Below are 23,891 nucleotides of genomic sequence, written 5' to 3'. Positions count from 1 at the left end.
GGGTTTTCCTGACTCAAGGCCCAGCCCTTAATTCACTGTGCCACCAGTTGCCTGGTGATGAGCAAAATAACTTTTCTATGACACTTTAAAGTTTCTTAGTGGTTTGCTCTCAACAATACTGTGAGGTCAATGGCACAAGTATTATCCCCATTTTACAGAGAAGAAAACTGAGGTTCAGAGAGGTTAAACAACTTATCCAACATCACAAGAGTAGGACTTGTAATGACTATGTTGTAAAGACAAAAGGCATCAATAAAACCTGCTTTAATAATAGCACTCTCTCTGGGATATTCTCCTTATACAAACACTCAAACTCAAGGATGAATTCATTCCAGAGGTGAATACCCTTAAGTTCCAAGGGTAATAATTTTAGGTTACACTTCTAAAACTATAGCTCACAAGTCCCCACTTTTAAATATCAAAAATATTGTGTCCATTAGCTATCAACCAGTAGATACAAGTAGGTCTTGACAAAGATATTTAAGATGTCGTGGTTGTTGTTCAGTCGATTTTCAGTTGTGTTGACTCTTCATGACTCTGTTTGGAGTTTTCTCATCAAAGATACTGGAGTAGTTTTGTCATTTCCCTCTCCAGTCCATTTTACAGATGATAAATCTAAGGCTAACAGGGTTAAGTGACTTGCCCAGAATCACACAGCATGGTCACAGAACATAAATTGGTGGTATCCTTTTCCACAAGTATACAGCAACCATGACAAGAAGGGGTTTAAATTGAAAAATGCAGTGGTAGTGTGGTACATGTGTAGAATGCAAATGAGGCTTGAATATCCTTTCTTTATGAAGTCTTTGGGTAGTTCCTTTCTTGGTTGGGTTGTTCAGCTAGATACCAAAGATTTTCTCCTTTTGATAGTTCTCTACTTCCAGAGGTACCATTCCTCAAAGCTGCTCCTTTCCCCCACTGACCATCTTTCTGTATCTGTGTCCACCTGGAGTCTCTGTCTCCGCTCCCTCAATTGTGCGTTTTGAACTGAAGAATTCTTTTTTTTTTTTAACTGAAGAATTCTTGAACCACTGAATAGAGTATCTCCCTCTGGGAAAATTACTTTCAGATACCATGGTATGGCCAATTTGGAGAAGGGAAAGAGGTTTCCTCTTCTCCCACCATCCAGTAAAACAGTCTTCCAAAAGGCATTCCTGATTCTGAAATCCCTCAAATTCTGATCAGCTGTCCCCAGGCCTAGTGATTTAAAACCCTGAAAAAGTCTATCTAAATTTTGCTTGCCCAGGGAAGTTGCAACAGAAAGGTTTACCTTGTTAAAACATTAAAATTTCAACATGTAATTATATACATCAACTAAGGTTAGCTCTTTAGGTTTCTAGATTAACAGATAAACCATATACCAGAATCTGTAGTACCAGGATATTTGCCAAGATGCCATGGTAAGAAAGAATAACTACAAAACATTCCTCCAATAAATCTGTGGTGTGCTCTTCCACAAACATTGGAAGAATGGGCTTACACTGAATACAATGTTAGTGAAGCACATATATGCGTTATATCTGTAGCAAAGGCAATTCAAAATTCCTGGTACTATAGGAGCTGGAAAACTCTGAATCTTTAGGATGAGGTGAGGATCTCTTTAGGTGAAGTACCTCTCCTGGGTTGGGTGGCTCAGCTGGATTCCAAAGCTTTTCCCCCCTTTCCATGGTCAGCTCTCTTCTCTGCTTCCAGGGGACCCCATTCCTCCAACTTGCTCCTTTTCTCTGTTGACTATTTTTCTGGGTCTGTGTCCATGTGGAGTTAGTGTAGCTGCCATTTTAATTGTTCCCCATATTTTCTTGAATCAACACACTCTTGAACTGTTTATTGTTGGAAAGTTGGGAAGTTTTCCTTGGAACTGATGGCATCTAGTGGTATCTAAATGTAGTCAGTGAAAAAGGCAGGAGAGAGAAATACCTTACATCTCCCTAATCAGAGGCCTTCTCCTTAAGGAGACTTAAGGAACTTCTTAAGGAACTTAAAATCAATACATGTCCAATGATGTTGCTCCTTGTAATTCCATCAGAGAAAGGTATCCACATATTGTAAAGAGATTACAAAGTGTTATAACACATTAACCTGATCTGTGTGACTGCATCCAAGACTAAATCAAGATGAGAGAACTGACTCTCTCATACAATAATAGGAGAAAAACACTACAGCATTTTGGTGCAAAATAAAATGTAAGACAAAAGAGGAGGGTAGATCATTGACCTTAACACTGAAAGACTATGCTTTTTGCTAGCAACTTGAAATTAACATTATCACCAATTTTTCCTTAAAACTTCCTTTTCCTGGTATCACATTCATGCTTACAATAGGCTAGAAAACCAGTGTCTTATATATCATTTCCTGAAGAATATAGTCTCACCAGTCAAACAGATTAATAGCAGGTATAAGTTATTGATGATTTTTGAGAGATTTAGAGGTTGAATTAGACTTTAGTTCATCCCCATCATTTTACAAAGAGGGAAACTGAGACTTAGAGATATTAATGACTTTGCCTATGGTCACATATCTAGTGAGTAAAATGAGGTAGCAGTAACTCTTCTCAACCTTTTCCAACACACACACACACACACACACACACACACACACACACACACATACACACAAAACCTGAACCTGTTAGAAATATACAGTCACATATTCTATAAATGAAGAGAAGTTAGAGATGTTTGAGGTCTATCCCAACCTTTCTGAAGTTGAGATTATAAAAGGTAATCAAGAATTCCTATAAAGTATTCCCTTTTTTTGGAAAGAGATAAAAATCCAGAGTGGGAAGACAATTGGTTCCAATTCCCAGAATTTCTTAATATTCTAAAAATATTTGTGTTCTTCAAACCAACTCCTAATCTCCCACCCTCAATCCTTCTCTGCCCTTCCTGCAGAGGGATTCCCTCCCATCATCAATAAGGTTACATGAATACACTCTACCTGGCTCTCTGGATCATCCTATAGGCAATGTACTTTCGGAACAGGAACCCCAGCCTGATTACGTTCGAATAATGTATCTCATTTATGAATTCCTCAGCTGCATGATGCAGCATCGAAGGCAAATGAAAGTCTTCTACTGCCCGTCTAAGAATTGACAAGTTCTTCTTTTGACTCTCATTATCAATAAAGTATCTGTTTTCCTCAAAGAAGGGGGAGGAAGGGGGTGTCATCTTGGATTTCTCATTATCCATATAGGAGGATGGAATCAGGCGTTTCTTATCTATGGGAGGAAGATAGGCTTTTGAGGATGGATGGTGAGAATATGTGAGCTGTGATATCTGTAGAAACTTATCAGCGGCAAGAGGCAATGGGGCCTTGTAACCAGTCTTCTCAGGGACAAAAGGTTGAATACTCTTCAAGATTCCTGGGGTCCATTTTGTCGGGGGTTTTCCAGAAGGAAGAGGGAGAACTGGCTTCTCAAACTTTGGAGCAGGAGGAAGAACCAAAAATGATTTCTGAGATGTAGGAAGGACCAATTCTTTGCTGAGTTTCTCAAGGGTGGAAGGCAGCTGTGTTGTTAGGATCTGCCGAAGGCTGTCAGGACCCAATGTCTTGAGTGGCCTTCGCCCAGGTGGGACCAATGAAGGAGAGAACTGTGGAACATAAGTTTTTTCTGGGATGGTAGGGCGTAACAATTTCAGAGGATGTCGAGGGATAGCAGGTGTAACAAGTATGGAGGGCTGTCCTGGTACAGCAGGGGTCACAGGTATGGGGCGCTGTCTTGGGAGAGCAGGGGTCACAGGTATCGGGAGCTGTACTGGGACAGCAGGAGCTAAAGGTTTGGGGGGACGTCGTGGCACAGAAGGGGCTACAAGTATGGGGGGCTGTCCCAGAAGAGCAGAGGCCAAAGGCTTGGGGTACTGTTGGGGGACAGAAAAGGCCACAGACATAGGGGGCTGCCCTAGAACAGCAGGGGCCACATGTATGGGTGGCTCTCTGGGTATGGCAGGGGTCGCATATAAGGGGCGCTGTCCTGGGACAGAAGGGGTCACAGGTTTGGGGAGTTGTCCTAGAATAGCAGGGGTCACAGGCATAGGGGGCTTTCCTGGGACAACAGAGGTCATAGGCGTAGAGGGCTGACCTGAGACAATGGGGGCCACAGATATGGGGGGCTGTCCTGGGACAGCAATGGTGATAAGTGAGGGGGTCTGGCCTGGGATAGCAGGTATGGAGGGCTGTTGTGAGACAGCAGGGGACAAAGGTCTGGGGGGCTGTCCAGGAACATCAGGGGCCATAGACATGGGGGGCTGTCCTGGAACAGCAGGGCCCATTGGAACAGGGGGCTCTCCTGGGACAGCAGAAGTTACTGGAACAGGGGGCTGTTCTGGAAAAACAGGGGTAACTAGAAACTGGAGCTGTCCAGGGACAATAGAGGCCATTGGGAAGGGGGGCTGTCCAGGGACTGCAGTAGCCATTGAAACAGTGGGCTGTCCAAGCTCAGCTGGGGTCATCAGTATGGGAGGTTGACTGGGGATAGCTAGGGGCACAGATATAGGGGGTTGTCCTGGGATACCAGGGGTCATGGTTGTGGGGGGCTGTTCTGGGACAGGAGGAGCAACAGATATGGTGGCCTGTCCAGGGACAAGAGGGGCCACAGGTATGAGGGGCTGTCCTGGGACAGCAGGAATTACATGTGTAGGGGCCTCTCTAGGGACAATAGGGGATACTGGAATGGAGGGCTCTGTGGGAACAGCAATGGTCACTGGAAGGGAGGGCTGTCTGGGGACAGCAGGGGCCACAGGGACAGGGGGCTGTTCGAGGACACCAGAGGCTACAGGTACAGGGGGCTGTCTGGGGACAGCAGGGCCCATTGGAAAAGTGGGCTGTCCGGGGAAAACAGGGGTCACAGATAGGGGGGGCTGTCCAGGGACATCAGGGGCCACTGGAAAGGGAGGCTGTCCGGGGGAAGTAGGAGCCATTGGAACAGTGGGCTGTCCAGGTACAGTGGGGGCTACTGGAAAGGGGAGTTGTTCAGGGACAGCAGGAGCCACAGATATGGGGGGCTTCCCAGGAACAGCAGGGGCCACAGGTACAGGAGGCTGTCCAGGGATAGCAGGGGCCACTGGAAAGGGGGTCTGCCCAGGGACCACAGGGGCCACAGATACGGGGGGCTGCCCAGGGATAGCAAGGGTCACTGGAAAGGGGGGTTGTCCAGGGACAACAGGGGTCATTGGAAAAGGGGGTTGTCCAGGAACACCAGGGATCACAGGTACGGGGAGCTCTCCCAGGACAGCAGGGGTCATAGGTACCAGAGGCTGTCCAGGGACAGTAGGGCCTACTGGAAAGGGGGGTTGTCCTGGGACAGTGGGGACCACAGATCCTGGGGACTGTTCAGGGACACCAGGGATCACAGGTAAGGGGGGCTGTCCGGGGACAGCAGGGGTCACTGGAAGAGAGGGCTGTCTAAGAACAGCAGGGCCCACTGGAATTGTGAGCTGTCCTGGTACAGTAGGGGCCACAACAATGGGGGGCTGTCCAGGTACAGCAGGTGTAATAGGTACAGGGGGCTGTGCAGGGACAGTAGGGATCACTGGAAAGGGTGGCTGTCCAGGGACAGCAGGGGCCATTGGAACAGGGGGCTGTCCAGGGACAGCAGAGGTCATAGGTATGGAAGGCTGTCCAGGGACAGCAGGGGCCATTGGAACAGGGGGCTGTCCAGGGACAGCAGAGGTCATAGGTATGGAAGGCTGTCCAGGGACATCAGGGGCCATTGGAACAGGGGGCTGTCCAGGGACAGCAGGGGCCATTGGAACAGGGGGCTGTCCAGGGACAGCAGAGGTCATAGGTATGGAAGGCTGTCCAGGGACAGCAGGGACCATTGGAACAGTGGGCTGTCCAGGGACAGCAGGGACTATTGGAACAGTGGGCTGTCCAGGGACAGCAGGGGCCATTGGAAAAGTGGGCTGTCCAGGGACAGCAGGGACCATTGGAACAGGGGGCTGTCCAGGGACAGCAGGGGCCATTGGAACAGTGGGCTGTCCAGGGACAGCAGGGGCCATTGGAACAGTGGGCTGTCCAGGGACAGCAGGGGCCACTGGAACAGTGGGCTGTCCAGGGACAGCAGGGGCCATTGGAACAGTGGGCTGTCCAGGGACAGCAGGGGCCACTGGAACAGTGGGCTGTCCAGGGACACCAGGGGCCATTGGAACAGTGGGCTGTCCAGGGACAGCAGGGGCCATTGGAACAGTGGGCTGTCCAGGGACAGCAGGGGCCATTGGAACAGGGGGCTGTCCAGGGACACCAGGGGCCATTGGAACAGTGGGCTGTCCAGGGACAGCAGGGGCCACTGGAACAGTGGGCTGTCCAGGGACAGCAGGGGCCATTGGAACAGGGGGCTGTCCAGGGACAGCAGGGGCCATTGGAACAGTGGGCTGTCCAGGGACAGCAGGGGCCATTGGAACAGTGGGGCTGTCCAGGGACAGCAGGGGCCATTGGAACAGTGGGCTGTCCAGGGACAGCAGGGGCCATTGGAACAGGGGGCTGTCCAGGGACAGCAGGGGCCATTGGAACAGGGGGCTGTCCAGGGACAGCAGGGGCCATTGGAACAGTGGGCTGTCCAGGGACAGCAGGGACCATTGGAACAGTGGGCTGTCCAGGGACAGCAGGGGCCATTGGAACAGGGGGCTGTCCAGGGACAGCAGGGGCCATTGGAACAGTGGGCTGTCCAGGGACAGCAGGGACCATTGGAACAGGGGGCTGTCCAGGGACAGCAGGGGCCATTGGAACAGTGGGTTGTCCAGGGACAGCAGGGGCCATTGGAACAGTGGGCTGTCCAGGGACAGCAGGGGCCATTGGAACAGGGGGCTGTCCAGGGACAGCAGGGACCATTGGAACAGTGGGCTGTCCAGGGACAGCAGGGGCCATTGGAACAGTGGGCTGTCCAGGGACAGCAGGGGCCATTGGAACAGTGGGCTGTCCAGGGACAGCAGGGACCATTGGAACAGGGGGCTGTCCAGGGACAGCAGGGGCCATTGGAACAGTGGGCTGTCCAGGGACAGCAGGGGCCATTGAAACAGTGGGCTGTCCAGGGACAGCAGGGGCCATTGGAACAGTGGGCTGTCCAGGGACAGCAGGGGCCATTGGAACAGTGGGCTGTCCAGGGACAGCAGGGGCCATTGGAACAGTGGGCTGTCCAGGGACAGCAGGGGCCATTGGAACAGTGGGCTGTCCAGGGACAGCAGGGGCCACTGGAACAGTGGGTTGTCCAGGGACAGCAGAGGTCATAGGTATGGAAGGCTGTCCAGGGACAGCAGGGACCATTGGAACAGTGGGCTGTCCAGGGACAGCAGGGGCCATTGGAACAGTGGGTTGTCCAGGGACAGCAGAGGTCATAGGTATGGAAGGCTGTCCGGGAACAGCAGGGACTATTGGAACAGTGGGCTGTCCAGGGACAGCAGGGGCCATTGGAACAGTGGGCTGTCCAGGGACAGCAGATGTCATAGGGATGGAAGGCTGTCCAGGGACAGCAGGGACCATTGGAACAGTGAGCTGTCCAGGGACAGCAGGGGCCATTGGAACAGTGGGCTGTCCAGGGACAGCAGGGGGCATTGGAACAGTGGGCTGTCCAAGGAGCAGGGGCCACTGGAACAGTGGGTGTCCAGGGACAGCAGAGGTCATAGGTATGGAAGGCTGTCCAGGGACAGCAGGGACCATTGGAACAGTGGGCTGTCCAGGGACAGCAGGGGCCATTGGAACAGTGGGTTGTCCAGGGACAGCAGAGGTCATAGGTATGGAAGGCTGTCCGGGAACAGCAGGGACCATTGGAACAGTGGGCTGTCCAGGGACAGCAGGGGCCATTGGAACAGTGGGCTGTCCAGGGACAGCAGATGTCATAGGGATGGAAGGCTGTCCAGGGACAGCAGGGACTATTGGAACAGTGAGCTGTCCAGGGACAGCAGATGTCATAGGGATGGAAGGCTGTCCAGGGACAGCAGGGACCATTGGAACAGTGGGCTGTCCAGGGACAGCAGGGGCCATTGGAACAGTGGGTTGTCCAGGGACAGCAGGGGCCATTGGAACAGTGGGCTGTCCAGGGACAGCAGGGACCATTGGAACAGTGGGCTGTCCAGGGACAGCAGGGGCCATTGGAACAGTGGGTTGTCCAGGGACAGCAGAGGTCATAGGTATGGAAGGCTGTCCAGGGACAGCAGGGACCATTGCAACAGTGGGCTGTCCAGGGACAGCAGGGGCCATTGGAACAGTGGGTTGTCCAGGGACAGCAAAGGTCATAGGTATGGAAGGCTGTCCAGGGACAGCAGGGGCCATTGGTACAGTGGGTTGTCCAGGGACAGCAGGGGCCGCTGGAAAAGGGAACTGTCCAGGGACAGCAGGGGCCATAGATATGGGAGACTGTCCAGAGACAGCAGGGGCCACTGGAAAAGGGAACTGTCCAGGGACAGCAGAGGCCATAGATATGGGAGATTGTCCAGAGACAGCAGGAGCCACAGGTATGGGGGGCTGTCCAGAGACAACAGGGGCCATTGGAAAGGGTGGCTGTCTGGGGACAGCAGGGGCCATTGGAACAGTGGGCTGTCCAGGGACAGCAGAGGTCATAGGTATGGAAGGCTGTCCAGGGACAGCAGGGACCATTGGAACAGTGGGCTGTCCAGGGACAGCAGAGGTCATAGGTATGGAAGGCTGTCTGGGAACAGTAGGGGCCATAGATATAGATGGCTGTCCAGGGACAGCAGGGCCCACTGGAAACGGAGGTTGTCTGGGAACAGTAGGGACCATTGGAAAGGGAGGCTGTCTAGGGACAGCAGTGCCCATTGGAACAGTGGGCTGTTCATGGACAGCAGGAACCATTGGAACAATGGGCTGTCCAGAGACAGCAGGGGTCACAGGTACAGGGGACTGTGTGGTGACAGTAAGGACCACTGGAAAGGGTGGCTGTCCAGGCACAGCAGGGGCCATTGGAACAGTGGGCTCTCCTGGTACAGCATGGGCCACAGGAATAGGGGGCTCTCCAGGGACAGCAGCAGCCATAAATATGGGGGGCTCTCCAGGGACAGCAGTGGCCATAAATAAGGGAGGCTGTCTGGAAATATCAGTGGCCATTGGAAATGGGGGCTTTCTGGGAACAGCAGTAGCAATAGATACAGGGGGCTGTCCGGGGATAGCAAGGCTCACTGGAAATGGGAGCTGTTCGGGAAGAGTAGGGGCCATAGATACAGGTAGCTGTCCAGGGACAGCAGGGCCCACTGGAGACAGGGGCTGTCCAGGAACAGTAGGGGCCATAGATACAAGGGCCTCTCCAGGGACAGCAGCAGCCATAGTTATGGGGGCCTGTCCAGGAAAAGCAGGGGCCATAGGTACAGGGGGCTCTCTGGGGATAGTAGGGGCCATCGGAAAGGGGGGCTGTCCAGGAACAGCAGGGGCCACAGGTCCGACTTGTTCTCCAGGGACAGCAGGAGCTGTTGGAACAGTGGGCTGTCTGGGGACAGCTGGGGCCATTGGAAAGGGGGGCTGACCCAGGACAGCAGGGGCCACAGTTATGGGGGGCTCTCCGAGGACAGCAGGAGCCATAGGTACAGGGGGCTGTCCATATACCATGGCAGGGGCCATAGATATGTGTGGCTGTTCAGGTACAATGGGGCCCACTGGAAAGGGGGGCTGTCCAGGGGCAGAAGGGGCCATGGGAATGAAGGGCTGTCCTGGGACAGTGGGGGCCACTAGAGAGGGGGACTGTCCAGGAACAGCAGGGGCCACAGGTATGGGGGGCTGACCAGGTAGGAGTGGCTCCCCAGGGTCAGCAAGGGCCCCAGGTTGGGGGAACCCCACAGGAGCTGCAAAGGTCACAGGTGGGGAGAGCTGACTAGAATCCCACATTTCTTGGAACTGCCCAGTAGTAGTTTGCCACTTTGTTATTTGGGGTTCCCCAGAGGGCATAAGAGTTGAAGAAACTTGTTGAGACCCTTCAAGATTCCATGATACTTGTGATTGCTCCAGGGACCATGATCTTTGAGATTGCCCAGATATTTCAGTGGCCCTTGGTATTTCAGGTTGTCCAGATACTGAAGAGGTCCATGTTTGAGGTTGCCCAGGCTCTTCAGGGACCCATGATGTTTGGGGTTGCCCAGACACTGCTGGGGTCCATATTGCTTGGGGTTGCCCAGGCATTGTGGAGACCCATGATGTTTGAGGTTGTCCAGACTCTGGAAAGGCCCATGGTATTTCAAGTTGCCCAGACTCTGCAGAGACCCATGATGCTTGGGGTTGCCCAAACACTGCAGGAGCCCATGATGTTTGGGGTTGCCTGGCGGCATCAGTGACCCATAACATTTGGGGTTGCTCAGGGGCAGCAGGGCCCAACAATGTTGTGGTCTCACCAGGGATGGTAGGGATCCTGGATGGCAAGGGTTGCTGAGAAGCATCAAAGGACCATGGTACTGGGGATACTCCAGGTGTGGCAGGAGACCTAGGTGCTGGAGGCTGCTCAGTGGTTAAAGATGGTCTCAATGTTGGGGGTTGCATAGGAGTAGCAGGTGTCCCCAATAATGGAGTTTCACCAGGGACTGGAGAAACCCTTGATGTGGGAGTTTCCTCAAGAAGGCCCCGTGATTCTGGAGAGGCAGTTATGGATACTGGCTCTTCCTCAGGGACAGCAACTAGTTGAGGCCCCAGCACTGGGGCAACAGGGGAAGGGTAAAGAGGTAGATGGGATTCATCATATCCTTCCTCACCAGGAAGATAGACTCCTTTTAAATCTGCCATGTCTTGTCCTGGAATCACTACACCTGGCCTCAGCACCTCTGAAGAGACCTTTCTCTCTACTCCAGGCTGCGGGTACTTCTGAATCAGGGTCTTGGAGATCAGTGATTGGCGGGGGGCTTCCTCGGGATGGGGAACCTTCCTCTTAGCAGGCTGCTTTTGTTCCATTTGTCGAATCTCTTCTTCTTGTCTCAGAATTTTCTGCATTTCTATCTGTTCTTGATATTTTCGGGCTATTTGCTCTTTCCATTGTTCCAGCTTCTGGGGATCCATGATTTTATGTTTAGCTTCTTCAAGCTCCCACTGTTTCCGTTTTTCCTCATGTTGCTTCTCCTTCTGCTCCCACTGAGTCTGCATTTCCTGCCACATTTCCTCCTCTGCTTGCCATTGTCTCTGCTTCATCTCCCATTTCTTGTTTTCATCCTTCTTGAACCACATAGAGTCATCCCTTAATGTTCTTTCTAACTGATCCTGAGTCTCCTTCCAGATGTTTCTCTCTTCCTGCAATGGCTTTGGGGCCATTCTGCCTTCCGTCAATTCTAACTCCTTGTGTCGAACCCTTCTCACAGCATCTGCTTCTTTCAGGGTCTCACTGACTAGTTTAAGGATACTGGACATCATTGAATCCATTTTCTCAGTCTTTTGACGGTTTAGCAAGCTCTCAGGTCTTTTTCCTCTGTATTTCTTCAAGATATCAGTCAGACTCTCGACCATTTTTTGGAAATATTCCTCCATCTTTTCCTTTACCGTTTTTAATGACTTTTGAACCTCTGCATTCTTTGGCTCACTAAATTCACCACTGGGCTCAGCTTTCCCTAGGTTGTCAATCTTCTGTTGCAGGAAAGACATTAAAGATTTCTGATAATCCTGAAGGATATTCACTTCAGTTTTTTCCTTTTTTCTCGTTCCCTTTTTGGTTGCCTTATGCTTAACAACCCGATCAGGTTTTTCTCCCTGGTCTTCCATCTCTTCAACCCCAGTTGACTCTATGGTTTTCCGTGTTTCCTTACCCAGTTGGCTTTCCTTTGACTTTTTTTTCCCGACTTCTTCCACCTGATGGGATCGCATGTCCTTGTGTCTTTTCGTCTCTGATTGCAAGCTTTTGAACACCTTAGCTGTATCTGTCAAAAGACCCAGGTCCTCTTTGTTTGCCTGTGTTGAAGAAATTGCTGACTTTGGGATCTGTAACCTAGTAGGATCTGTTGAGGACTTTGTCAGAAAGAGATCATCAGGGGAAGGAACTCTAGAATAATCTTCAAGGGTATCTTTTGAAGAGAGGAAGATAGATTTCCTACGACTGATAGGGGACATTAGAGTGGAGGAAGATTTACTCTGTGAAGGTGAATCACCTTTGGCTTTGCCTAGGTCCCATTTCATACTGGTACCTACTCTTAGAACCTCTTTCCTGGGAAATTTTGGGAATTCTGCTCCTAAAGAGGGCAGCTCTAACAGTGAAGATTCCTCCGATGAAGTTGGCTCCTCAAATTCCTGCCTCATTTTTTCCTGTATTTTTAGTAGAGCCTTATTCCTTTTTCTGATAAGTTCCTCAGAAGGTAAATGTGCCTGTGCACTCACCATCCCCAACTGGTATTCTAAATTTGCTTTGGTTGAAAGAAGTTCCATGTATTTTTCTTCTTGAGTTAACAATTCCTTCTCAAGTGACTCATTTTTATCACTGAGGAGTTGTATTAAGCGCTGGAAGGACTGTTTCTCCAGTCCATAATACCCTTTTACTTCTAATCCCATGGAGGTACATTGGGAAGTTAGAGTTTTAATAGTTTGATTTTGGAACCCCAAAGCCTTGTGAAGGTTTGTTATAGTTGAGAATATATATTTAATGACATTAACTTCAGCTTTGGTGAACATATTAGAGTCAATGAGCTCCTGCAACAAATCAAGGATTTCAAAAACCTTATGGTTGGCGGTGGCTTCTTCCTTGGCTATTTGCTCTGGTTTAATAGGCTCTCCTGCTGAAGGTTTCTGTAAAATCTTTTCTCTCCAGGTTCTCCACATAGTACCTCTGGAAACTGAGAAACATCAGAGAAAAAATAGGAAATGGTCTTCTTTTCTCATCTTGCCCTTCCATCCCCCAGCACTTAACTATATATAGTTCTTTCATTTAGAGTTTAAGCTTAAGCAAAGGACAAATCTAGCATGAGAGCCAGTTGAAGGCCTTTCATTTGTTTCATTTAAAGCAAAAACAAAAAATGTAGAAAGAGAGGATCTCTGTAAACCTAATGACCTAAAGTAGTAAGGGTATGATTCAACGACTTTCACAATAATGTTTGTCCTCCATTCTCATAAAAGACCCTGACATCAGAGAGGTGATGCTGTGACTGAGGACATGCTGTGCTAAGTCACCAGCCTCACTTTCTTCTCCAGAGAGTTCAGTGGCCAGATAAGAATCAGGACAACTGTAGATGGTTCTGAATGTGAGACAATCAGGGTTAAGTGACTTGTCCACACAGCTAGTAAGTATCTGAGGCTGGATTAGAACATCTAGCCTCCTCACTCCAAGGTCAGTGCTCTACCCACTGTGCCATCTAGCTGCCTTGGACTCAGGAGGATGTGAGTTCAAATCCTACCTCAGACACTAGATTCTCATTTACTGTGTGATATTGGCCAAGTCATTTAACTCTGATTGCCTCATATCTAGAACTTTCACAAATTCTGCCTTCTTTGAAATATAAACTGGAGACATAGGCTTAGCTTTAGGATGAAGACTTGAACCCTGTGAACTTTAAGGGATACTAAGGCAAAAATATAAAGTATTTCTGTGTTTGATTTGTTGTTATGAAACAATTCCTGCATAAAGGACCATCAGTCCACAAACAGAAGGTATATTATGAATGAAGAACAATTTTTATCCCAAAACTCATTAGAGGTAATGTTTCTATGGAGGCTAGGGCAAGGACCTGATTGGGTTCCAATAACCAAGTATGAAGTTAGATATAGGATTGAGCCCCTCACTGTGATGACAGTTGTCTCTGGAAGTTGCCCCAACATTCAGGAACCCAGGTCTCTATCCCAGATTATCTTATTTTGGAGTGGAGGGCTAAGGTGACATCAACAAAGAATCAGACTGGTTCTCTTCAACTTAGATGCACTTGAGATTCATTGGAAATTCCAACTTTAAAGTTTAAATCTAATTTGAAAACCATTATTTAAAGCATAAATTAAAGACAAAAAGCAAATTATGCTAAAAGGTTTCAATTGCTTCAATCACTTACCAAATTTTTTCTTGCTTCTTTTCCTGTCTTTTAATAAATAAAGGCTAAAGGCAATCAATGAATTGACATTGAGCTCAATAGCACTTAGGGTAAGTGGCAAAGCTTCCATTTTTGATACCCACTGATAGTAATCAGCTTCAGCATCTTCACTGATGGTTGCCTCAGACAAAATTAAATCTTGAGAAAAATCAAAATAAAAGGGTCAAAGATCTTCAAGGTGAAAGGGTTTAACTTGTTAGCTAGCAATATTACATAGTAATGTGAAATGGGACATAGGACATTTCCTTCTACTATGAGGTATCTCCACATGTAAAAAGATGTAGCTGCGGGGGGAAGAATATTTAGACTAAAAAAAGGTGAGTAATCCTGTCTAAAACTGAGAATCAGATTTGGAAAGAATCTTGGGGATGAAAGTAAATCAATTTGGAGCATTTCTTGGATTCCAGGAAGGACTATATCATGATCAAATGTTTTGTTAATTTACATTTTAAAAAACGTTTTACTTTTAATCTAGGAATCATGCTCTCATTACATGAAAATTCTGTCTTAAAACTAGCCTAAATGCTTCCTTTTAGAGTTTAAACTCATTTCTTATTGTTTATTTTACCCTCACTAGCATGGAAGCATAAAAATACCATTCCTCAGAAAGTAGTCTTCAATGTATCCTGACCCTGAATAATACTAGTTCATTCAGTCTATTCTAATCTCTATTTTTTGATAGATGTGTGGCTCATTTCTAAAAAAACAATATAAACTTACGCCAATCATCAAGCCAGGCTATAAGGTCAATTAAAATATTATCCTTAACATCAGCAGACCTCAAAGAGTTATCTATTTGTTCCATTGTGTCAAATCGATATTTTCTCAATTTTTTTAATGACATAAAGGAGCTCCTTCTTTTTCTGAATGTATCCAGTTCAATATCTCCATGGTAGCGATTTATGATCTGATTCACTTGCTGCATTATGTCGTTAAGCTGTACTCTCATGTCCTACAGTAACAGAAAGAGACAACTGTAAATCAACAAACCACTTTAAAAGGACAAATTGACAGGGTGCTTTGGACATCTTTCTTATCTGGGTTTCAGAATAAAAAAAATCTTTAATATGTCTTGCATAACTGAACATCACACAACCCAGATAAAATTGCATATTGTCTTAGGAAAGGGGAAGGAGGACATAGAAAATTTAGAACTCAAAAAATTTTAAATGAATGTTAAAAATAGTCCTTACATGTTAAACATTAAAATGTTATTTAGGGTGGCTGGGTAGCATAGTTGATAAAGGCCAGCCCTGGAGTCAGGAGTACCTGGGTTCAAATCCAGTCTCAGACACTTAATAATTACCTAGCTGTGTGGCCTTGGGCAAGCCATTTAACCCCATTTACCTTGCAAAAAAAAAAAAAAACCTAAAAAAAATGTTATTTAAAGGACTTCGGCCAAGATGGCAGAGAGAAGTCAGGTCATGTGCTAAAGTCTCCTGATCTTCCCTCATAAACAATATGAAACAAACTTCTTAATGGAAGTCCTATAGACAAAAACCTTGAAAGAGAAGCTAGGAAAAGAACACATACCTCAACGTCTGTCTTGGGGATTGGGTGTGTGGCGAGTGCAGAGTGCTGACAGCCAGTGGGAGAGGGGCGCGAGTCAGACTAATCTAAGATTAGCCCCACTTCACTCTGAGAAAAAACCAGAGAGTGGAGGTATGGCAGTGGGACTGACAGTCTAGGACTTGTAGGAAGGGCTGGAGGGGAGGAGATATTACATGCAGCGAGAAAAGTTTCCATCACCCCCTACTAGCCACTCAATGACCAAAGCCTTCATTCAGCACCCCCTACTGGCCAGATGGACATATTACACTCCATGAGTAAAGCCTCTAGGGATCTCAATACCAAACCTCTGTGAACCAACCCCTCCCCTAACACAAGATCTTAGGAAAATGAAGAAAAGCCAGTGAAGGAGGGACCATAGAAAAATTCCTGGAAGCAAAAGACCTTAATTCAGAGAGGCATAGAAACCCTGAGGAGAATATGATTTGGCCTCTAGCACAGAAAGATTTCCTTGAAGAAATCAGGAAGGAGTTTAAAAATAAATTGGAAAATTTGAGAAAAGAAACCCAAGAGAAAATTAACACCTTGCAACAAGAAAACAAATCCTTGGAAAATACAACTGGAAAAATGTAAAAAAAAAATTCTCTCAAAACCTCAAATGATCAAAGGGAAAACTCTTACAAAGATGGAACTGACCAATTGGAAAACGAGTTGCAAAAGGTAAATGAAGAAAATTTTTCCCTAAAAAAAAGAATGGAGTCTATGGAAACCAATGACATCATGAGACAACAAGAATTTGTTAAACAAAACCAAAAAATTGAAAAAATAGAAGAAAATGTTAAATACCTCATCAGCAAAGCCACTGACCTTGAGAATAGATCGAGAAAAGATAACCTAAAAATTATTGGTCTTCCTGAATACATTGAAAAGGAAAAAAGCCTGGACTCAATGTTACAGGATTTAGTGATGAAAAACTGTCCTGATATCATGGAACCAGAGGGAAAAATAGTCATTTAAATTTAAATAGTTAATTAAATTTAAAAGCTTTGCACAGACTGTACCCACTGTAACCAAGATCAAAAGAAATGGAGTAAATTGGGGAACAGTTTTTACAACTAGTGTTTCTGACAAAGGACACATCTCTAAAATATACAGAGAACTGAGTCAACTTAAAAAAAAGCCATTCCCCAATAGACAAATGGTCAAATGACATGCAAAGGCAATTTACAGTAGGAAATCAAAGCAATCAATAATCTTATGAAAAATTGCTCTAAATCACTAATTGTTAGAGGAATACAAATTAAAACATCTCTGAGGTACCACCTCACATCTCTCAGTTTGGCCAATATGACCAGAAAGGATAATGAACAATGTTGGAAGGGTTGTGGGAAATCTGGCACACTAATGCATTGTTGGTGGAGCTGTGAACTGATCTGACCTTTCTGGAGAGCAATTTGGAATTATGTCCAAAGGGCAATAAAAATGTGCATACCCTTTGATCCAGGAATATCACTACTGGGTCTATATCCTGAAGAGATTATGAAAAAAAGGTAAAAACACCACCTGTACAAAAATGTTCATAGCAGCTCTGTTTGTGGTGGCAAAGAAATGGAAACTGAGGGAATGTCCTTCAATTGGGGAATGGCTTAACAGACTATGGTATATGTATGTGATGGAACACTATGGTTCTATTAGAATACAGGAGGAATGGGAATTCAGGGAAGCCTGGAAGGATTTACATGAACTGATGCTGAGTAAGATAAGCAGAACCAGAAAAATACTATACACCCTAACAGCAACATGGGGGCAATGATCAATCTTAATGGACTTGCTCATACCAATAGGGCAACAATCAGACACAATTTTGGGGTATTTGTGATGGAGAATGTCATCTGTATCCTGAGAAAGAATTGTGTAATTTGAACAAAGACCAAGGACTATTACTTTTAATTTTTAAAAACTGTTGTCTTATTATATAATTCTGCTATACCTCATACTATATGTTTCTTCCTTAAGGATGTGATTTCTCTAGCATCACATTCAACTTAGATCACTGCATACTATGGGAATGATGTAAAGACTAGCAAACTGCCTTCTGTGGGGGGGGAGGGAAGCAAGATTGGGGGGAAATTGTAAAACTCAAAATAAATAAAACCTTTCTAAAATAAAAAATAAATAAAATGTTATTTTAAAATGAAAAACATCTATTTTTCACTGCATTCTTCAGATTCTTTCAGTGAATTGAAGCTAAGTAAAATGAGTAAAATGAGTAGAACCTGGAGAACAATTATTATAATAACAACATTGCAAAGACTAACAGCTTTGAAAAACTCTGCTCAGTGTAATGATAAATCACAATTACTAAGAACTAATGATGTACTTTGCTACACACTTCCTGACAGAGAGGTGATGTACTTAAGATGAAAAATTAGATCTAGGCTGCAGTTTGGGTTTGCATACTAAGTAGACAAACTGGATCCCTCCTTATAACCCCAGGACAGAGGGAAGTAAGGGGTCCATCTACATTTCAAAGCACAGGCAAGACAGAATAAGACCTTGGAGGAATAAAGGTCCCAGTGGGGTATCCCCCCCAAAAAAAAACCAAAACCTTGGAAGTGCTATCTTGATAGGCTGAGGAAACCAGTAAACTACAGAAAAAGAAGAATCTGACCATAGAGAATTACTTTAGTCCCATGGGAGATCAAAACAGATACTCAGAAGATGACAAAATCGAAGCTTCCATATCCAAAACCTCCCAGAGAAATAGAAAATGGGCTCAGACTATGGATAAGCTCAAAAAAGACTTTGAAAAGCAATTCAGGGAGGTGGAGGAAAAATTGGGAGGAGAAATGAGAGCAATGCAGAAAACTCATGAAAACCAAATCAACAGCTTGATGAAAGATATACAAAAAAAAATATTGAAGAAAATAATATGTTAAAAATCAGTCTAAAGGGCAGCTAGGTGGCTCAGTGGGTAGAGCATCAGCCCTGGAGTCAGGAGTACCTGAGTTCAAACCCAGCCTCAGACACTTAATAATTACCTAGCTGTGTGGCCTTGGGCAAGCCACTTAACCCCATCTGCCTTGCAAAAAACCTAAAAAAAAAAAAACCAGTTTAGGCCAAATGTTAAACCTAACAAAATGTTAGGCAAAAATAAAAGTCAAATGAGGAGAAGAATCCCTTAAAAAGCAGAATTGGCCAGCTGGAAAAGGAGATAAAAAAAGCTCTCTGAAGAAAATAGTTCTGGGGTGGCTAGGTGGCATAGTGGATAGTCAGGAGTACCTGGGTTCAAATCTGATCTCAGATTAAAAAGCAGAATTGGCCAGCTGGAAAAGGAGATAAAAAAAGCTCTCTGAAGAAAATAGTTCTGGGGTGGCTAGGTGGCATAGTGGATAGTCAGGAGTACCTGGGTTCAAATCTGATCTCAGACACTTAATAATTACCTAACTGTGTGGCCTTGGGCAAGCCACTTAACCCCCTTTGCCTTGCAAAAACCTAAAAAAAAAATAGTTCCGTCATAACAGTCATTGTTGGAAGGGTTGTGGGAAATCTGGGACACTATCACACTGTTGGTGGAGCTGTGAACTCATCCAACCTTTCTGGAGAGAAATTTGGAACTACACCCAAAGGGCAACAAAAATGTGCATACCCTTTGATTCAGCAATACCACTACTGGATCTATACCCTGAAGAGATGATGAAAAAGGGTAAAAACATCACTTGTATAAAAATATTCATAGCAGCCCTGTTTGTGGTGGCAAAGAATGGGAAATCAAGTAAATGTCCTTCAATTGGGGAATGGCTTAGCAAACGGTGGTATATGCATGTCATGGAACACTATTGTTCTATTAGAAACCAGGAGGGATGGGAATTCAGGGAAGCCTGGAGGGATTTGCATGAACTGATGCTAAGTAAGAGGAGCAGAACCAGAAAAACACTGTACACCCTAACAGCAACATGAGGATGATGATCAACCTTGATGGACACACTTATTTCATCAGTGCAACAATCAGGGACAATTTGGGGCTGTCTGCAATGGAGAGTGCCATCTGTATCCAGATAAGGAGCTGTGGAGTTTGAACAAAGTTCAAGGACTATTCCCTTATTTTAGAAAAAAAAACTGCTATCTTATTGTCTGATCTTGTTATCTCTTATACTTTATGTTTCTTCTTTAAGGATATGGTTTCTCTCTCATCACACTCAATTTAGATCAATGTACAACATGGAAACAATGTAAAGACTGACAAATTGCTTTCTGTGAGGGGCAGGGAAGTAAGATTGGGGGAAAAATTGTAAAACTCAAAATAAAATAAAGATAAAAAGATAAAAAAAGATAAAAATGCATTATCAACCTATATTCACTGTCCAATTTTCAAAAGTTATTGTAATTCTCTGAAATAGGTGGTCACTCTAAAAATGTTTAACTTTAAAGAAATTCTATAACAAAGAAGAAACAACTATTTTTTATGCAATATTTTATTTTTCCCAAATTATATGTTAAAATAACTTGGAACATTTTTTAAAGTTTTGATTTCCAAATTCTATCTCACCTTCCCTCTTTCAGATGGTAAGCAATCTGATAAAGATTATATATGTGCAATCATGTAAAATATTTCCAAATTAGTCATTTTGTATAAGATGACAGGAAGGAAGAAAGGAAGGAAAAAATAGTATATTTCAGCCTCTATTCAGACATCAGTTATTTGGATAGCATTTTTCATCATACGTCCTTTGGGATTGTCTTGACTCATTGAAATGCTGAGAATAACTAAATCATTCACAGCTCTTCACTGTACAATATTGCTGTTACTATGTATAATGTTTTCCTGATTTTGTTCACTTCACTTTGTATCAGTTCATGTAAATCTTTCCAGGTTTTTTTGAAACCATCTTACTATCCTTTCTTAAAGCACAATAAAATTCAATCAAAATCATATTTTACAATTTATTCAGTCATTCCCCAATTGATAGGCATATCCTTGATTTTCCCATTCATAGCCAGCACAAAAAGAAATACTATAAATATTTTTGTACAAATAGATCCTCTTTTTTTAAAATCTTTATCACTTGGGAATATAGACCTGGATCAAACAGTATGTTCAGTTTTATAGCTCTTTGGTTATAATTCCAAATTGCTCTCCAGAATTGTAGTATCAATTCAGAAGTCAACAGCAATGCATTAGTGTCTCAGTTTTCCCCCATTCCCCCCCAACATTTATCATTTTCCTTTTTTTTTTATCATATTAGCCACAGATTGGAGCATTTCTAAAGTTTGTGTTGGGACCATTCATCAATTCCTTGCAGTATGATTTCTAATCTCACACAAACTGAATATGTTGGGTTTTTTCCCAGTAGCATGTTATGAAAGTTTTTCAACATTCACCCATTTACATATTTATAAGTTACACATTTTTTCCACCACTCTCCCTTTCCCCACTCTTTCCCTTAGTGACTAACAGTCTGGTAAAAGTTGTGTATGTATATTTGTATTCAACATGTTTACATATTAATAATTTTGTATATGAAGAATTAAGAATTGTATATTGTATATATTTGCATATTAAGAATTAATTAATTGTATATTAAGAATTAATTGTATATTAAGAATTAAGAAAGAAAACCATAGGATAGGAAGGAAACATAGGCATGAACATAGTATTTGTTCAGATTTGTGGAATGGCGTTATCCATGACAAGGTATCCCAGGGTTCCATGATAATACATCTTCTGGTTCTCTGATTCCTGTGCATCTTCTCTGTGTCTTTGTAGTCTCTCTTTCTTCTTTTAACAATGGTACTGTTTCCCAAAGCTCTACCAGAGTCCGCTTCTCTACATTTTCTCATTTAGCAATTTAATTTATTCCCGTACTTTCCTCTACTTCTATACACTACTATATTCTTATAGTATTCAGGAAGATATTCATCTTCATTATTGACATTTTGCATCAGAACAACTGTGCCCTAGAGGGTATAAGTCAGGGACTTTAAACAAGTGATATGACCAGCATAGAGGCTAAGCCCAAGAGAACAACATGAAGACATCAGGAAAAATTAAAGAATATAGAGGTCCTGCAGTATTAAAATAGTAAATTGCCTTGGTCAACACATGTTTCCCACTTATGTTCCTTTCTGCTTTACTTCACATGTGTTTCCACATGCGCACTTGAAAGATTTTGCCCTGGATCTCTAGGAAGAATGTTTTACAGTTACTGATTTGAGGTTCCATCACAAAAATGCATTTGTTTTGAATTAATTGTGGCCTCTGACTGACTATAATCACATAGGGGCCTATGAGTTATAGTTTGAAGAATTTAGACTCAGAAATAGGTTTCATCATCAGTTCTCAGAAATCATGGTTGGTCATTGCCCTGAACAAAGTTCTTATTTTTTTAAAGTTGTTTCTCTTTTAAATGTGGTTGTTCTGCTCACTCCACATTAACCTGGTATAGTCATCGTGTTGGGCTACTCAACTTATGAGTGTTTTGGGGTGTACCCCAAGTATACTAAACAAATAACCAAATCCCTCTAGATTTTCTCCAATAATTTATTCCAGTTTTTTTTAAATAGATTTACTTTCCTCCTCTTCATAGTTGAGATTCATGTAGTATTCCCTTCCCTTATTTTAAATACGACATGTTTGACTATTATTATGAATTTTGGGGACAATGTAGAAGAATTTTGGAAGTGGAGGCAAAGCCAAGATGGCAAAGAAAAAGCAGAAAAATGACTGAGATCTCCCCAAGTCCACTTGAAACAACTTTAAATCATGCTGCAAAACCAATTCTGGAGCAAAATGACAGGGCAAAACAATTTTCCAGCCTAAGATAATTTAGATGGACTACAAGAAAAGTCTGTTTCACTTGGGTAAAAGGGGAGTGAAGCCCAGCGCAGGTGGAATACAGGCAAGTCAGTGGGAGGATCTTTAAAGCCCCAGTGTAGATAAGCAACCAAAGTCCTATGGTCCAGCTCAACAGTCCAGCCCTAGTACAGAAGACTAGTGGCTGGACCTGGCAGATTCAAAGGTCCTAAAACAGAAAACAAGTCACCAGCCCTGGAGGCCTGGGTGCTATAAGCCAGGACCCTGGCCCCTGGTGCAAGAAGCTTGAGTCAGTGACCCCTGAACCCCAGAAGTAGAACTCAACATTAAAAGTAAATAGGCTAAATAGTCAAAATAGGCTAAAAATGAGCAAAAAAGAAAAAAAAATCTCTGAAAATAGAAAGCTACTATGGCAACATGGGGGCTCAAAACACAAACTCAGAAGAGGACAGCAATGTCAAAACAGTTATATGCAAAACTTCCTGGAAGAGCTCAAAAAGGATTTTAAAAATCAAATAAATGTAGTAGAAGAAAAAAATGGGGAAAAAAATAAGAGTAATGCAAGACCATAATAGAAAAAGAGTCAATATCTTGGCAAAGAAAACACACAAAAAAAGGAGAAAAGGGACAGAAATTCTCTGAAGAAAGTAGAATTGACCAAATAGAAAAGAAGTTACAAAAATCCACTGAAGTAAATAGCTCCTTAAAAAGACAGCTAGGTGGTACAGTGAATAAAGTCAGGATGCAGTGAATAAAGTCAGGAGGACTTGAGTTCAAATTTGACCTCAGACACTTAATAATTGCCCAGCTATGTAACCTTGGGCAAAACACCTAACCTCATTGCCTTAAATTAATAAAAATAATTTTTTAAGTTAAAATTGGCCAAATGGAAAAGAGGGTACAAAGGTAACTGATGAAAATAATTCCTTAAAAATTAGAATTGGGCAAGTAGCAGTTAATAACTTCTAAGAGACATCAATGGTACAAGCCTCAAGAAAATATAAAATTCCTCATTGGAAAAATAACTAATCTGGAAAATTTATCTAGGATAGATAACTTAATATTTATATAACTACTTGAAAGCCATGATCAAAAAAAGAATCTGGACATTAGCAAAGACAATTGTCCTGATATCCTAGAAACAGAGAGTAAAATAAAAATTGAAAGAATTGACTGATCACCTTTTAAAAGAGATGTCAAAATGAAAATAATAGCTAAATTCCAGGACTCTCAGGTCAAGAAGAAAATATTTCAGGCAGTCAGAAAGAAACAATTCAAATATCAAATAACCATAGACAGGATTGCTCAGGATTTAGGAGCTTCTATATTAAAGGATCAAAGGGGTTGATATCCTGGAAAGCAAAGGAACTTGGAATACAACCAAGAATCAGCTTCCTAGCAAAACTGAGTCTAATGTTCCAGAAGAAAAAATAGGGAACTTTCAAACATTCCTGATGAAAACCCACAGCTAAACAGAAAATTTGATCTTCAAACACAAGACTTAAGAGAAATATTCATAGGCAACTAGGAAAGAAAAAACATAAGTTATTCAATAAGATTATATTTTTCACATTCCTACATGGGATGATGAC

At 44.0% G+C, this 23,891-nt stretch overlaps 1 protein-coding gene across 1 annotated transcript in view; it reads right to left on the bottom strand.

Moving 5' to 3' along the window:
• The window catches only part of FAM186A (family with sequence similarity 186 member A), a 142,500-nt gene that overhangs the window by 63,294 nt on the left and 55,315 nt on the right, over window positions 1-23,891 (bottom strand). The window contains exons 2-5 of the mRNA XM_074221032.1: window positions 14,697-14,928; window positions 13,938-14,114; window positions 6,418-12,734; window positions 2,938-6,368 (exon numbers count right to left, since the gene is read on the bottom strand). Of these exons, the coding sequence (XP_074077133.1) occupies window positions 2,938-6,368; window positions 6,418-12,734; window positions 13,938-14,114; window positions 14,697-14,928 (10,157 nt within the window). The remainder of the gene's footprint in view (window positions 1-2,937; window positions 6,369-6,417; window positions 12,735-13,937; window positions 14,115-14,696; window positions 14,929-23,891) is intronic.

Source organism: Macrotis lagotis, chromosome 2 (assembly GCF_037893015.1).
Source record: "Macrotis lagotis isolate mMagLag1 chromosome 2, bilby.v1.9.chrom.fasta, whole genome shotgun sequence".
NCBI lineage: Eukaryota > Metazoa > Chordata > Mammalia > Peramelemorphia > Peramelidae > Macrotis > Macrotis lagotis.
Note: the sequence above shows the minus strand (reverse complement) of the source record. Positions and strands in the feature narration are given on the sequence as shown.